The 18,262-nt window shown below is 38.0% G+C and overlaps 1 protein-coding gene across 11 annotated transcripts in view; it reads right to left on the reverse strand.

Annotated features, from left to right (window-relative positions):
- Nucleotides 1-9,213: 9,213 nt before the first annotated feature.
- LOC149302775 (neuronal cell adhesion molecule-like) overlaps nucleotides 9,214-18,262 on the reverse strand; it is a 45,529-nt gene continuing 36,480 nt past the window's right edge. For all 11 annotated transcript variants that reach the window (XM_089482115.1, XM_089482117.1, XM_089482114.1 and 8 more), the window contains 3 exons: nucleotides 12,046-12,177; nucleotides 10,771-10,849; nucleotides 9,214-9,451 (listed from right to left, as the gene is read on the reverse strand). In XM_089482115.1, coding sequence (XP_089338241.1) covers nucleotides 9,214-9,451; nucleotides 10,771-10,849; nucleotides 12,046-12,177 — 449 coding nt within the window. The remainder of the gene's footprint in view (nucleotides 9,452-10,770; nucleotides 10,850-12,045; nucleotides 12,178-18,262) is intronic.

The following is an 18,262-nucleotide window of genomic DNA, read 5'->3' on the forward strand; positions in this document are numbered from 1 at the left end:
AGAGGGTACAGTTTAGAAAAATGACCATGCATCAAGAAAAGTAAGAATAGAAATTAAGACATCTCCCAGATATTAAACATTAAAAAATCCTTGCAAAATTACACCTATTCCCAACAAAAACATAATTGTGACAATGTAGGTGTGCATTTTACATTTATATGAGAATGAAAACCTCAGATGAAAGAATCCATTTAACAGACATGTTTGATGTTTATTGTTTAATGTGATTGCATATAGATAGATTCACATGTGATTTATAGATAAGGCACAGATTTTAGTAAATGCAGTGTGATTACGTCAGTAAGGGATGGAGCCCTTCAAGACTAAACCTTGTAACATTATATTACAAGGTCTGACTGCCAAGAAAAATGACAGTTTAAAAGACAAGACACTGACAGGGCATTAGCATTTAGATAAACAGTATCCGATGAATATGTTTCTTTGCAAAGTGATGGAAGTTCAGTGGCCTCGTATGTAAAGTAATGATGCGGGAAACATTGAAAGAAAAAGAATAGTGAGTAGAGAACACAGTAAGCCACATTATGACTGTTAAATATAGAAAGAGTTCTATGAAGTTTAAAATATAGATTTTCATTGTATGACATATTGAACAGAAGCATGGACTTCAAAGTCAACAAAACCCCCCAAACATGTCAGAAAACATGGACTCTTCAAGGTGCAGACCATGAATGTAACACCGGAGATGCTTGTTGTAGAATATAGCCCATAGTCTGCTAGCCATATGCATACCTACATTATTTTAAAGGATACTAACTATGCATGGTAAAAGTGATAAGGATGGTCTCAGAGCCGAGCCATAGGACATTATTTTATTCTATTTTAGTTCCAACACCAGGATTTACCGCTAAATCCCTAATTTATGCCCCTAATTTCTAGGAGGAGACAGGGTCATGCAATGTTGTGCCTGTATGTTAGTGTCTCTCTGATGCTGGGTATTTATATGTGTCACTGGTTGTGGTAGTTTGAGTATCTGGGTATGTTTGTGTGGGTGTTTGGGTGTGTGTTAGTGTACTCCCAAGGTCAGGCTCTGGATCTTCCCTTGAATAACATTGACAATATGCAAAATTGGCAATAACATTAACACACACTTATACATAAGGAGAAGAGGGACCTGCTTGTATGAGTATACAATCTATTAGATGTGGATGTCTCCTATTACATTTTTATAGTACTGTGTGTAGGAATGTAGGTGCACGACTATGGGTAACTTTGTATATGACACAATGATAGTTGAAACACATCCAATTAAGGTAACCATTCCCATTCCTTGTTCTTCGTTCTCTTCATTTAATATATCAATTAATAATCACATTATTTTATAGAAATTTAAACTGAGGTTTTGGAAGTGTCCTTTAATTGTTCAGGGATTTTTTTCAGTTACACAATTTTTACTATACTTAGAGTAGCCCATAGTACATAATATCCTTTAGCCCTTGCTAAAACAAAAATGTCTTGTATATTAATAAATGTTTCAATATCAAATAATATGTCTTTTCTTTTCAGAGTTTATTTTGAGCAGAACACCTCTTGAAATAAGTCATCTAATTTCCAATAATGATTCAGTCTGAGCTCCTGGGAAGATATTCTGATCATTTCCAGAAATAATTTATGTTTAAATTTAGCATTTTCTGGCAGATCAGTTATTAGTTCTTTTTGGTCCTTTTCAATTTATTCCTTAGCTAGTCAGACAGTAATATATTTTTGGTTAATGCTGATTGTCTCATCCTTTATCCGGCTTGCTTGAGTACTGAACTTCAGTCTACAGTCTATACAGAGATCATTTCCTGTCTAGTCAGTTAATCAGAAAAGACATATGCCTATCCATCCACAAAAGGGCATCACATTTGCTATATTCCAATTCATGCATGTTCTTCTAATCCAATAAATATTTCTCTGAAGTTTCTTATTTCATTGTGTCTTTCTTTGCTATTTAACCAGCCACAGCAATGTAAATTTTAAAAATATATATTTTATTTAACTATTAAGCAAATATAGCATTAACTTGGGTAAATCATACAGAAGTGTTTAACAAAAATGCACATATGGCTAAGTAATAATAAAATGAAATCCACTATAAATACATGTTATCATATTAAATCAAAATACAAAATGTTTAGAGGGATACATTAAATGCTGATACAATTACTCTTTTTAATTCAGACAGACCCCTTTCAGCTCATCAGACTCTTGTCATCAGATCACCTACAAAGCTGCTCATAGTTTTGCCCCCTAGATCCCTACCCTCAAAACTAAATACATCACCTTTTACATCTTATGCTTGGTAAAATAAATAAAAAAAGCTTAGACATTTTATTAAACTATTATTAACCTAGAATACCATATATTACCCTATAAATGTAAAAAAAATACTGAAATAACAATGTGTCTTTAAAGCATGCATTGGGAACAAATACATGACTATAACACTAGTGCCCCCAAACCTTGTGCCAATAAAATATTGTCTAAAAACCTTTTATAGATTTCAAATGCTGCTGTAATTTTGGGGGACAAACCAGACTTGCCCTTTAACACTGGTGTTTCCTACCAAACCTGTATTTGGTATTTTTGGGGACACCACATTGAATATTCTAAGCAGCAGCAAAAACACATTTTATTTTAATGGCTAACTAACATTAGCATTAATAAAAGCCAAAGGAATAAAGCTTTTTGGCACTTTGGCTGCCTATACTACTATATTCCCATTCCCATAGAACCAAGGGCAAAGTGGTGGCACTTCAAGCTAGAAACAAGGGTCTTCTAAACTTCACACTGAAGGCAGATGACTTGCTCACTCAAAGGAAAATCTGGGTTTAGAGATTAATAAAATCCAAATTAGCATTCTATACATTGCTAAAACTCAATGAGGAGCATCAGCAAAATTAGACAGGAAAGGAGATGTTTGTTAGGATGCTTATGTGGTTCAGATATAAGGTGTACCGTAACTTGAAATGATTTCTTCAGAGTGGAATTGGATATTTATGAACTTAATCTTTGGGGAGCATCATTGCAGCACAAACTACATCTCAAATGCAGTCAATAGCGTGTAATATTCATAATGTGCAATATTCATAAAAAGCAAGTGTGACATTAAAAGCACTATATGAAATTACAAAGTTTCTAAAGCCCACATGATTCTGATGGGTTCTCCTAAAACTCAGCAATTTAGCATCATCCACTGGAATCTTAATTGAGCCATGTAATCAGTATTTCTAAACATTAAGCATACTGTATCTACATATTGTTTTATAGTGTATGATACAGTATAACACATACTGTGTAAAAACAAATTATACGGTAATATTCGTAATTTATCTATGGTAAGTTACAATGTTAATTTTTTCCCAATGATTCCTCGGTGTATTAGGTTCCATTTTCTGGAAGGTTCAAGTTATGTTAATTTCCCAAAGTGAGTGGATTATACTCTCTTTTATAGAATGTCATTAAATTACTCTGCTCACCATCTGTCTACTATACACATCATTAATAGGTCATCATTCTGCTGTTTCTGGTTTTGCTTATCTAGAAAGGTTCTGAATTTGTTATATATTTTATCTATACAATTTGTACTTGATATTCATTTTGAAATATAACATTTAAGAATAGGAGAAAAACTAAAATTGTTTGGACTGGGTTGTGAGCTTTAAAGCAAGAGGTGTGGACACCCAGAAGCAGGCAGTCCATATTGGCAAGGCAGGCAGCACAGGGCCAAAATAGGTTAACAAGCTGAGGTGGTGGAACAGGAGACAGACAGTATAATTCAGGTAACAAGCCAAATGTCAAGCCTGGAGGACAAATGAGGTCAAACAGGTTCAATGGGAATGGTGACTGTATAGAGACAGACACCACAGCTTGGCAACACTTAAGCATAAAATGAAGAGTGAGCAGGGTTTATATAAGTAAGTAATATTTAACCCCTGTTGACATGGACAAATCAATGGAATCAGCAGCTTAGAGATGAAGGCCAAGACACCCCCTATAGCACAATTGCACTGAGCAGCTTGAGTTTAACAGTGGCTTGCCATGAAAGGCTTTTTCTTGGTAGTCTCCGAGGATCTTACTCCTGAGAAGCAAGCACGGTGTACGCCTGGCCACATAACATTACTTATATATTAATGAATACCCAGTCAGCCAATGTCAAAGCTGTGGCAGTACAACCTTGATATAAAGTGTATCACTCAAAAGGAGGTCCAGCCAATCTGAAATCCCTAGACGCTAATAAAGTCCTATTATATGTAACGTAACTGGAGATTTCCTGCTTGAGTATTTTTACCAGATGCCATCTTGGTTTCTCTAGGTGTTTTCCTTTGGTGTTTGATTAAACCTATTGGCCATCAGACATAATAATACCCAAACTACCATCTACCCTATTATACCCATTACATGTTTAAGAATCTATTTTACTGTTCTTGTCACATATTTTTAATTTGTTATAAAGATTTGTCTGTCAAAGAATCTGCTCTTCAAATTAATTTTTACATACATCATGAAAGAGTTGTTTATACCTAAAAAATGGCTAAATGTTTGGTTTTTTTTTGATCATGTGCAGATCTAAAATTTTAAGAATTAATGTAAACATAGGTGTCATGGAACATTGGCTGCAGAGGACTATTTTCTTTGTTTTGGAGTTATTTTTCCCATTTCCCCTTTCCACAGGAGTATAATCACACTCCTATGTCACCAGCCTCTTGGATCCAGTTTCCCTTGCTGTCTGCCTGACCAGGTCTTAGCAATATTGGTCTGGAATTGTTTAAAGGGTAAGATCTTTAGGAGCAGCTGCTGACTTTAACCCTAAATATGTGGGGTACGAACAAGGGGTGATTGGCAGCTCCCTAAAGATCCCTGGTTCCTAGACCGGGCTATGGAGCCTCAACCGGGGTGCACCGCGGACTGTATCAGTGAACCTTCAAACTGCTGCTGCTCGGGGTGCTGACCATGGATCACAACACTTTTTAAACTGAACAATCTAGGGACCCCAAGCTATCCATCGACACCCGGGATCACTGCTGGGCTGTCTGGTAGTTGATGGGATTATACTCTTGATTTAATTACATTTGTATGTATAAATACCTGTGCTATTCCTAATAAACTGTGTTTTTTTACCTCCACATTGGTTCTGTCTGATGATTGGGGTGGGCTGCTATGACAACTTATTGTCCTTTACAGGACAATATTAGCACTGTGTAGCTACGCTCCGGCTCCATTGTATTGCTGTTCCTCCTTGTTTCGTGTAGCGCTGAAAGGGTTAACTGCTAAGTCTCGGACCGAAGGAAGCATTTTGACGATTCTTAAAGATGGCTATTTTTTAACATCAAAGTGCTATATGTACAATATATACAAGTTTACAAGTTGAGATTAAAAGTCTACAATAAAATCACCCTTAGAAAAATATATTTAGTAAACAATGCTGGACACCCTCCTTAGAACTAGAATTATATTCCAAATAATTTGTAAATGGGATACAGGTAAAACAATTAGAAAAATTGGGCACAGGATAACTTAAAACAGTGTATGAAAATTCCACCATGTATAAAATAACACATTTTGTTCTGCCAACTGTACTGTATGCACAGATCACCGGATGCCTAAAAGTCTTCACCATCTTGCATTTGCAAGATTTGTCGGACAATCACATGCCATTTTCTTTTCTGATTGACAGATTTCTCGAAATAGGAAATATGGAAAGAATTTCATAATATCCTGCATTTATTCATTTGTCATCTGTACATTTTGCCCTACCTTATTACTGATTTTCATAGAAGAAATTAATCTATTTATAAGTTATTTTGCTTCATATTTTCCTTGTGTGTAGAATATAATGGCACTATATAAAACAATAAATAAGAATTGTTTATAAATTTACTGGTTAATGGCACACAAAACTAAAAAGAACATTTTTAGATTTTGAAAATTGTCTCCCACTTAGTGGTAGAGCTTCTAAAATGGTAAAGTCTCAGGAGTGTAGATGAAGGAAATAGCTGAAACGCATAAACACCATGACGGAGATGTAGAATCTCTACTTACCTGTCAGAGGAAGATACCTGACACAGACAGAAAGACAAGCACCAGTAGCGGTGGCAAAACACAAATTACTGGGAGCCTTTTGCAAGATGTGTTGAAAGGTCTTCTCTTCTTATATGTATATACTTTACGTATAATTAGCAGTGGTTGCTGCCCTCTCTAGTAAGTGGTAAAATCGTGCCTAATCAAATTATCAAATTAAGATAACTTCTAACATGCTAATGAACAAGAGGTAAACTTATGGATACAATATTAGCTGGTGAGCAAGTGCCAGAAAAGTGTTTCTACTTACCTGGGAGAATAGAGTTCAGAAGAGAAGGAGTGAGATCCGCAAACCCCAAGATAATGCCTCAAAACTATGATGTTATATATATATATATATATATATATATATATATATGTTTCTACCTTAACATTGTGGAACATCAAGTAGGTCTAAATGGTTGAATCACAGAGGGGACAATGAATCCAGGTATCTTTATTTGGATTATAAAAGCCAAAGGTGATTGATGTGCCTTATAAACAATGTTTGTTTATCAGGATATTAACACAAGAGCAAGTAAGTTGAACCATAAACCATTTCTTGTACCATAATGCAAAGACCGAGTCTAAAGGTGGTATATATCCCAATATATTAAAAACAATACACACAAGAAACAGTAGTAAAAATAAGGATAACAAAATGTGCTAAAGAAGGCTTGTTTTTTCCCTCAGAAATCTCATGGTGCTGCCACAACCACAAGGGATTCTGGGTAGGCGCATGCAAATAAGGTCAACAAGGATCACCTTTTGCCTCTGCATCCACTTTATACATGGAACCCTTGAAAGAAATTGCCCGCTGGGGAAGGGTTTTCCATCACCTTCACTCACCATAATTTTTGTTATTTGTATTTCTAAAGTGATAGAGAAAACAGAACAATAGGGCACAGGGAAGAGAAAGAGTTCCAAGTACCAGGGCCTATACCGACTTGTAGGCCAGTGTATCTGAAAAAGTTCTCCTGCTGTTTCGAGATTCCTAGCATATAGTGTTCTTGTTAAATGGGTTGCTTATTAGCTTAATTTCATCATCACTAAGCACGACAGTGAAAACAATTCTGCTATAGTTACCTAGATAATAGACCACCATATAGATGTTATGATTTTAATTGTGTCTTCTGAGATCAGTCTTTGATGTGTTATGAAATGTGATTTATATAATTATTGCTTTACCTTGATAAGGGCGTTTGCTCACGCTGAAAGCGGTCGGTGTTTCCATAAATAAAGAGGAGAACTGTTTTTGACCATTATCCGGGCTGAGTCTTCTGATGGTGATACACTTGTATCCAGTGAGCACCTACTCCTCTGTTCCCCTGTCTTTCCCATTGACAGCTTTTTGAATATAATTATTGATGAAAACAGTTATTTATTGGTTTACTCCTTTAAACTAAGTTTCCATTCAAACGTGATTTCTTAACATTAATCAATTTATGGCACCTATATAATGCAGAATGTATTTAAAAGTGACAAAACACAAGTATATACAACAGCCAAACCTGTGCTTTATTTCTGAATTTTATTTCAAGGAGGAACATGGCAAAATGTAACATACTGGCACAAATTGAGAAAATCTGCAGTAAGTATAATAATTCACTATGTCGTTTTCACAGCAAAATATATGTTTTCTTAAAGTGGATGCTTTAAAAATACCATGCACTCCATTGGCTATAGTTCTTACACAGTACAATATGATTGTATTATTATTATTTCTCTGTAACATCTAGAAGCATAGAGCATCTAAACTTTCAGTATATTTACAAATTGAACAAAATATCTACATATAAAAGCGTACTTAAAATGAAACTTGATGCAAGTTATGAAAAAGCAGTTTTGTTGGCAAATGAAACTGAGCATTGCTTCAACCATAGGTTGTTATATAATGTCATATGAAGCTAAACCACAGTATTGGAATAGTTTAGGTACACAATGTCTTTTTTTTTTCTATCCCTACCAATCTCTGCAAGTAGCTTTCACATACATAATATGTTTATGTCACCTTGCATATATATATATATATATATATATATATATATATATATAGTACCATTCTCAATGCATGTTGTGCTTTAACTTGAGCATGGTAGGTGTTTGTGCTATCAACTATTTACTGCTGCCAAGAAAGATCATTAACACAGTGTACCCATAGCAGCAAATAGGTTCATTTAATTTACAGTAAGACGATCTATAGATTTGAGCATACTGTTTTTCATAACTTCTCATTTACACAATTTACATTTTTGGCAATGATGATACTGTAGTTTATCGGTCAGCAGAGCAGTGCTTCATGGAATGCATATCGGATAAAGGCACTGAACAGTGTGTTTGGGAATTCAGACTAGACACTTGAATTTCAACCTTCCGCCTTCAGTGACCATGAAACTACAAATCCCAGAATGCATTGCAAAGCATATCACCTAATAGATCCAGGTTTCTACACGGTGTACAAAATACAACACTGTATGTGTAATACCTTATAAGTTTAAAAAAGGCTATCAAATCATGGGAGCAGAGAGCATATATCTGGGTCTAGGAAGCATCAGCAAATGCAAAGTACCATACTTAACTTATTTAGCCATCATATATATATATATATATATATTTGTTTCTAGTCTTTGAAAAAAGACATCTTATAGATATACAATAAACTCACCAACTTCACCAACAATGTCCACAAAGACATTGAAGCTCTATACACTGTAATACTACAATAACACTGACAGAGAAAACAGACGTCATACTCGAACAGACTTCATGTGCCCGACCAAGGACTGTATACAAAGATTTTAACTATGGTTTACATATACCGACTTTGTCTTTGAATTGCGTACCATTTCATGCATTACAATTTTTGTAGGGGGGATAACAATCCATGAGCACGTTTCTCAGTTATACTGTTTGTTTCAATTCCTGCACATATTACAAACACTTATGTCCAATACAGAAACAGTACGTGTGCGCTTTTTCCCCACTGACATATGGTAGCACTTACAAAAACAGGGGGTATGGTTTTAAAATATTGTTCAATTTACAAATATGTCTTCACGTCGTGATTCTCCGGATCACATTTCATGATACCTGGGTGCGTCAGATGTAAGGTGGATACTCGCCATAACGACAAATATTTTGTTCACACAAGCTTTAAACAAAAGAATTCATGGCATTGATGGGAGACGGAGCCTCGGAGCTCTCATTACCTTCCACTGGTTCTTTTTCTTTTTTACCACTATATTGTCCAATGAAAGAGCCGTCTTCATTAAACTGCCCATTTACACCCTCTCCGTAATCGACTAAACTGTCATCACTGTCTTCCTTTTTCACAGTCCTGTCTGACGGTGTTCGGCTGCCTTTTTTAAGAGGCTTGTGATCCTCTGCATCACTGTAACGGAATAAGATGTAGGTTCAAACATATATATATATATATATATATATACACACATACACACACACACACACATTATATATATACACTTAATAGATAATATAGCAAGGTCTGGCAAGGTAAGACATGCAAGGATTTAAGGTTTCAGCTACATAAACCTACCCTTGTATACATACGTGTGTATAATATATATATATATATATATATATATATACATACATACATACATACATACATATATACACACACACACACACACATACCAAATAATTTGCAGTAATGTGTTATAATTTAGTGGTGGAAGGAAAAGAGGTAAAGTGCAAATGTGGGCCAAGATTTCTAACTTTCACCCTTACCTTTCAATGAACCTATATAATCCCATAAAAAGAAAGAAAGCAGGGAAAACAAATAAAGATTACCTGGATAAAGAGTATAAACGTGTTGCATACTGAAACTGAGTAATGCTCCCAATAACACATCTTGTGTGGGGCTTTCTGGTATATGATTGACACAATAGAATAGATGCTTTGGCCTATATTTATGAAGTGAAAACTATAGTAATTATGATGAAAATGATATGGAGCAATGAGCCAAAATGTCCTTTTAAATTCCATGCATCTTCAGAAATCTTAAAAAAATGACTTGCGATTTATGTATAGATCACATTGATGCAAAAACACTCCATGTGTGGCTATTAATTTCATGAAACAAAAAAAAAAAGTACTGATAATGAAAATAGACTTAGTTAAGACAGTTTTGAACTTGTGCTTTATTTGATGGGTATAAAGCATATTGAATTTTACTGCATGCAAATCGATGCAGACATGCTTGAGTTATTAGAGTTCTTTGGTTTATCACCCCTGGCAGCTGCCTCTACTTGAAGCATGGACCATACCACGGTAGAAAGTAGAACTTCCATTCAAGTCAATGGGAGTAGCAGCTGCCAATCACATATAATGCTATCTGAACATCGAAGTTTTGCTGCTGTACATGGGATTGGCGTCTGATTCAATGACTTCAGTGGGAATACAACTCAGCATGTACAAGAAGTTTACATACAAACACTTGGAGTTAAATGAGACAGAAGTCTTATTTACTACTGCCTGCTCCTATTTCTACACAGTAAAATGTATCCAACAAGTCCATGCAAGAAAGACTACAACGTGCAAAAAAATGAAAACAACTATTGTGTAGACTAAACTCTTCTTTTAAGAATAATAACCCTCTTTCACGGTATGTGCTACTGAATAACACTGAAATATAAGTGGATAGCACGAGTAACACTGTGATGACTTCAGTCAAAACCCAAAGCTCACCTGTATTCACCAAACGTTCCATCATCTTCCTTCATGGGTTGGATCTCTGGATCAGCATGGGCATCTTCCTTTTCTTTGACTTTAAATTAAAAGATATTTTAAAATAATGCTTTGCAATCTGATATTTAATTATATGCTTGCTATTTTCAATAGGATGTTGCGAGGGCTGTTGCAAGATCCCCTTGTCTGCCATGTATACTGTGTTCTTTAAATCAATTAATGACCTATAATGTCGGGGTAAGTTCTCCATACAATTTACAATACTGGGCTCAATAAAAAAAAAAATCACTTTTGTTAATTAAATGACATAGATGCAGGAAGAAATGGGCCAGTAAAAATGAAAGTGCATAGTTGTCATGGTAACTAGGTCTGTCATTTTTTTAAAAATACTATAAAATTTGCATTTATATGCACAGATTAATTTAAAGCAGGAGTTAACATTTAAATGAAGACTCAAGCAAGGTCGTGATTTAAAGATGCAAGTCTAAAAACACGTAAATGAAAAAAGGAAACTAACAAAAATACTAGAGATTGGTCTTGGAGTGTTACGTTTATTTTCGGAAATAATAATTTAAAGCATTTGCGCATCCATCAAAGACAATTCCCTGTTTCAAAACCATTGCTGATTCATTTTTCGTGCAACACCAGGTGGGAACTGTACAATAAACCAATGTTACATGTAAAAAAGGCAAAGGACAGCGTGTGTTCCAATGCACGATACATTATATTTACACTTAAACTACACTCGACTGGTATTAGCTTGACTACAGCACAGGAATACGGGCCCCCAAGTTATTTCACCCCCTCTTCCCCACCTTTTGTGTGAGAGGTTCACCTATTCTCTCCTATTGCAATAGTGTTACGGAATCCGCCGGTGCACTATAAATAAGATGTAGCGTACCCTAACTGAACGTTTAATAAACGGCTAATTATTACTGTGAAAAAGCTGTCTTTTTAAAACAAAAGAGGTATGCTGTCAGATGTATAATGCTTCACTTGATTCAACTATGCACCACGAAGGTTATCAACAGCAAGCCTCTCTTGGAAAAAAGATTGAGGTGGCTCTGCATAATACGTAGCGGAATCAGTGAGATACCTTAAATCGATTAAACTATGCATTAGAGTCAATGTGCCCCTTCTTGGTTGATTCTCCATAATGCATAGTAAAATCAATGATGCTGCGCCGGAAAAATGAGGTACATAAGAGGAGAGCGCGATCACCCCTATCTGGCACTCAATATGTTAATGGGTATTTTTAATTCATGCAAATCTTACCTGGGTATTTGCCTCCTTTATTTCTTTTAATAAAGCACACGATCAATAAAACTAAAATAAGGAGAGCCACGGCACACATGAGGCCGATAAACCATCCTTGTGTAGCAATGTCCACTTGCTGGCTTGCCATGGCTGGAAAATCAAAGGGAAATAATGATTAAATGGGATATGAGTTGAAGAATGTGACATATTCTGGATAATATCATTATTTATTGCATGCAGATGTAAATTACCGTTATTCTAAGACAGTAATAATATACAAAGTCTTTATATGGGTCACCCTCGAGCATTAATCAGTTTATTGCGACAGACAACAAACTCATTAAACATCTTTAGCATTCTTAAGACGATTGGTAGTTTTTCTGTCCACATGGTCAAGCTATTTTCCCATGCTATAGTACATTTATATACCAATGTCTAATACACGTAAATGCAGATTTTTTTTATACACATCTACTTACAACCATCACTAGTTTTAGAAACTGAACACAGGCAAAATCAAGAATTTTCCTTTATCCTGCATGGCATGGTTAAGAAAAACGTGGAACAATAGCTATAAATATTTATTAATACTATAAAAATAATGCCATTTAGGGCGAATCTAAATGCAGCATTTCTCACTAACCTTGGAATACATATATATATATATATATATATATATATATATATCTACATATATATATCTACATGCATAAATAGAAATGACAAATGTTTAACTTTACATGATACTACCCTCTGTCGTATAACATGATCACACTGTGCACAGTGTATTGTACCATATGTATTAGGTATGTCAAATCCTATATGTATTATAGTCAGGTAGAATACCCAGTGCAGTTATGGGTATATATATATATATATATATATATATATATATATATATATATATATATAGATATCTCTCTCAACACTGCATAAACCTATAGCAAGGCAATCGTGGATATCAGCATAGGAAAAGGGTGATGCAAACTCTAACATGCCATCATTGACAGATGCATGACCTAATAAATTGCCTCTCCATTCATGTGTTTGGTCATAAATATACAACAAAAGATTTTTCAGCACAGTTAATGAATGTAATGTGTAGCAAGTGGCTCTTTAACCCCTTCATGACAAAGGCTGATTTTACTTTTTGTACCCTTCGTGACAATGGCCGTTTTAACATTTCTGCGCTGCTCGTGTTTAGTTGTAATTTTCTTCTTTCCCCGTTTACTGAACCCACACACATTAGATATTGTTTTTTTTCAGGACAAGAAGGGCTTTCTTTAGATGACATTGTTTTGATTGTATCATATTATTTACTATTAAAAAAAGTATAAAATATGGTGAAAAATTTAGAAAAAAATGACTGTTTCTAACTTTTAGTTGAAAAATCTTTTACTCATCTATAAAAGGTAATGAAAAAACCTGCTAAATAGATTCTACTATTTGTCCTGAGTTTAGAAATACCCAATGTTTTTTTGCTTTTTTCTACACATTATGGGGCAAAAAGTACAGGTAGCGTTTTGCTATTTCAAAGCCATTTTTTCCGAATCTGGTAATTCTTCCCCCCATGTGCCATTTCGGGTATCTTTGAAGCCGGCCAATGCAATTTACCCCATCAAGTCATATATTTTTGAAAACTAGACAGCCCAGGGTATTCCAAATGCTAGTATTTTAACCCTTTCCAAGCACTAATTCTACCATCAGCCTTTATCAAACTTTATGGTAGTAATTTTTTTTGCATTTGTTTTTTCACACACATTTTACTTTAGGTATGAATAAACAGGTTTTGGTATATGTCACTATCATAAAACACCCCAATATGTGTTTAGCAACATCTCCCGAGTACAGCGATACCCCACATGAATGATATTGCCTGGCTGTTTGGGGGCAAAAGGGCCACATTTGGGGCATGCGCATTTTCAATGTTGAACTTTGGCATTTAGGGATCCACTGCCCATGCCCTATTTGGTACATCTTTGAGCCGGGCCATTTCAGTGTGCCCAATAAAGCCATATATTTTTGAAAACTAGACAGCCCAGGGTATTTCAAATGCTAGTATTTTAACTCTTTCTATGCACCATATCTACCACCAGTCTTTGTCAAACTTTGTGGTAGTCATTTTTTTTGCATTTGTTTTTTCACACACATTTTACTTCAGGTATGAATTAAAAAGTTCTCGTATATGTCACTATCACAAAACACCCCAATATGTGTTCAGCAACATCTCCTGAGCGCAGTGATACCCCACATGAATGATTTTGCCTGGCTGTTTGGGGGCAAAAGGGCCACATTTGGGGCATGCGCATTTTTCAATGTTGAACTTTGGCATTTGGGGATCCACTGCCCATGCCCTATTTGGTACATCTTTGAGCCGGGCCATTTCAGTGTGCCCAACAAAACCATATATTTTTGAAAACTAGACACCATAGGGTATTTTAAATGCTGGTATTTTAACTCTTTGCATGCACACATTTTACCACCAGCATTTTTTCAAAGTTTGCAGTAGTATTTTTGTGTGTGTATTTTTCCCACACACACCTAATTTATGTATGAATTTACAGCTCCTGGTATATGCCGCTGTCACACAACACCCCAATATGTGTTCAGCAACATCTCCTGAGTACAGTGATACCCCACATGCATGGGTTTGTCATTTTTTGGGGGAACTAAAAGGCCACATTTGGTAAGTGTGCATTTTTCTAATTGGAAATTAGATGTGTGGCCATCCTTCCCCCCCGTGTTAATTGGGACATTGTTGAATCCGGCCAATTCAATTTACCCCATCAAATCATACATTTTTTAAAAGTAGACACCCCATGGGCATTTAATATGCCAGTATTTTAACTCTTTCCATGCGAGAATTGTTTTAAGCTAATGTGCTAATTTTAGGACTTGCTCACAAAAATATATTTTTTATATATATATTTAAAATTTTTTTTGCCTTTTTTAAAACATTTTTTTTTTTTTTAAGAAGTAATTTATTGAATTTTATAATATAAGAGAACAGAAAAAGAAACACATAACAGGTTTTCCATGAAAGCCAGAGCCAAAAGTAAAACATCGACATGGCATATACACACAGGTCAAAGCACAGAATCATGGAGTAAACATGGGCATAGCCAATCCTGTAACAAACAAATGACAATGGGATGCCAAACACAGTATCATAGCGTATGCAAAACCGAGCATAAACTGAAAGGCCCGGAGTATACCAGACGCAGCTGGAACCAGAGCCAAGCTCAGCAGGAAAACGGAATCTCAGTAATATCCGATGAAAGAAAGCAAGAAAGCAAGAGAAAGACAAGAGAGAAAGAGGTAGAAGAAGGTAAGGAGGGGAGAGGGAGGGAAGGGGGAGGGGAGGAGGCACAACAGCTCTCACAGCCAGGGCGCCACGGCGGTAGATGGGGCGAATTTCTCCAGCCACGGGTCCCACGTGAGGTAGAAAAGGTGAGAGGTGCCATGCAGATATGCGGTAATCTTTTCCAACTTAATAATGTCCCAGATTTTAGCGTCAATAGCCGGGATAGTAGGGGCACCTGACTTCCAAACCTTAGCGATGGACAAGCGAACCGCCGTACAGACACGAAAAATCAAACGTTGGGCCGATGAGGAGAGAGTGTCCAGCTGATAATTTCTACAGAGAAGGGCCGTCCAGGGATCCGGGACCAAACAGACTCCAAGGGCTGCACTCAAGCAATCAAAGAAATGGGACCAGAGAGACAGGACCAGAGGGCAGGTCCACCAGGTGTGCATAAAGGACCCCTCCTCGTCACAACCGCGAAAACAAAGAGACGAGTGTGCCGGGAACATGCGATGAAGTCTGGAAGGGGTAAGGTGCCAACGTGAGAGGACTTTATAACAGTTCAACTGAACCAGAGTACACGCCGTCACCTTCCAAACATTAACATAGATCTCGCCCCACTCCGTAGGATCAAGGGATTGCCCCAAATCCAGCTCCCAGCGCTGCGTGAACAGGGGAGGTAACGGGAATTTAACGTCCAGCATATGGCGATACAAACTAGAAATCACTCCTCTAGGTTTGTGCGGGAGGCGGACGAGCTGTTCGTAAAACGTCGGGTCACAAGTTGGATGGCGTCTAAGAAAGGCACGGACAAAATGGGAGAGTTGATGGAATCGAAAAAGTTCTGTAGCTGGGAGTCCATGGCGAGTAAGGAGGTGTTGATAGGAGCATGGTACATTGTGCATAAGCAGATCCCCCACCGTGACGACTCCCTTAGTGACCCACCATCGGAAGGGGTGAAGGTGACACCCAGCGGGAAAATCCGGGTTCTGAAAAAGCGGCGTCAATCGAGAGCTCGGGCTCGTAAGGCGCAGTCTAAGCCGCACACGGTACCACAGGCGAAGAGAATGCAGTAGAGTGGGGCTAGCGGAAAGCAATGCCGTGTCGAGAGATGAATGCCACATAAGCCAGCCCAGATCAATCCCAGAGCAGAGGTCCGACTCCAGTTGGACCCAACGGGGAGGAGAGTGGACCACGGAGAGGGAAAGGAGCATCGCCAGCTGTGCAGCAACATAGTACTCATGGATCAGAGGAGCCGAGAGCCCACCCGCAGATTTTGATTTGTAAACAGTGGCCTTAGCGAGGCGACTCCTACGGCCCCGCCAGATAAATAAATCGATCGCCCTTTGAAGGCTATTGACGTCAGCTCTCCGGATAGGTAGTGAAATGGAACGGAATAAATAGAGAAGTCTGGGCAAAAGCGTCATCTTAACAGCGTAAATACGTCCCATGAAGGACAGGGCATAGGACGACCATGTCACCAGATCACGCTTCAGGCGCAAGAGGAGAGGGGGGTAGTTAGCAGCATACATCTGCGAGAGCGAGGGAGTTATATATATGCCAAGGGAACGGAGAGAAATCGGTTGCCACTTAAAATCAAAATTAAGAGATAAAAGCTTCACCACAGGAGCAGCCAGAGTAACATTCAAAGCCTCACACTTATCAGAATTAATTTTGTAACCGGACAGGTCCCCAAATCTCGTCAGGAGCTGGTACAGATTGGGCAGAGAGGTAAGAGGGGACGTCAGGGACAAAAGGACATCATCAGCAAATAAGCTAAGCTTATAAACCTTACCCCCTACCGGGATCCCCCTAATGTCAGGATGCAGACGAATAGCTTGGGCCAGGGGTTCGATGGCCAAAGCAAATAAAAGGGGCGATAAAGGACAACCTTGACGGGTGCCTCCAAGGATCTGAAAGGGCCGTGACCGAAAAGTACCGATGTCAACTACCGCAGAAGGGTGGGAGTAGAGGGCTTGCACTCCCCGCAGAAAGGCGCCAGCGAAACCGAAGGCCTGCATAGTGGACCACAGGTATCCCCAGTCCACCCTGTCGAAGGCCTTTTCGGCATCAAGGGACAGAAGCATTAACGGGGTGCCAGACCCACGGCACGAGTGGAGCAGGTTTAGCGTCCTGCGGATATTATCAGGGGCCTCCCGACCAGGGACAAAGCCCACCTGATCCGGGTGAACCAAGCTAGGGAGAAGGGCATTCAGCCGAAGGGCAAGGATTTTGGCAAAAAGTTTTAAATCGACATTAATAAGGGAAATTGGCCTATAGCTAGTGCAAAGGGAAGGATCCTTCCCTTCTTTAGGGATCATCACAATCTTGGCCCTCTGCATGTCCGGGGATGGTCGCCCCGTGCCCAGGAGGAAGGAGTTAAACAGGGACGTCATGTGAGGAAGGAGTGACGGTGCAAAGGACTTATAATATTTGGCCGTGAGACCATCAGGGCCCGGAGCTTTCGGATTTTTAAATAGCTTAAGAGCAGCCGAGACCTCATCCATGGCGATGGGCGTATTAATGGATTCAAGCTTCCCAGTGGAGAGGGAGGGAAGTTCACAGGAGGCCAAAAAGGTTTGAGTGGCGGACGAGAGAGATGGGGAGCCAGATGTCTTCTTACCATCATAGAGATATGAGTAATATTCCGCAAACCGATCAGCTATTACGGCTGGGTCGGAGGACAGGAAGCCTGCCCTAGTTTTAATAGCTCTTATAGTCCTGGAACAGGTAAGGTCCCGAAGTCTACGCGCCAACATGGTATCCGGCTTGTTCGCCTTTTCAAAGAACTTCTGTCTAGTTCGGAGGGTCGCTCGGATGGAGTCAGTAGTTAACAACAGGTTCAGTTGGCCCTGGACGGCAACAATATCGCGAAGGAGACTGCGATCACCGGTACGCTTATGGGTTGCTTGTAAGGTAGTCAGCGAGGTC

This window comes from Sceloporus occidentalis, unplaced genomic scaffold (genome assembly GCF_023333645.1).
Source record: "Sceloporus occidentalis isolate IW3139 unplaced genomic scaffold, rSceOcc1.0.p SCAF_17, whole genome shotgun sequence".
NCBI classification, from domain to species: Eukaryota; Metazoa; Chordata; class Lepidosauria; order Squamata; family Phrynosomatidae; genus Sceloporus; species Sceloporus occidentalis.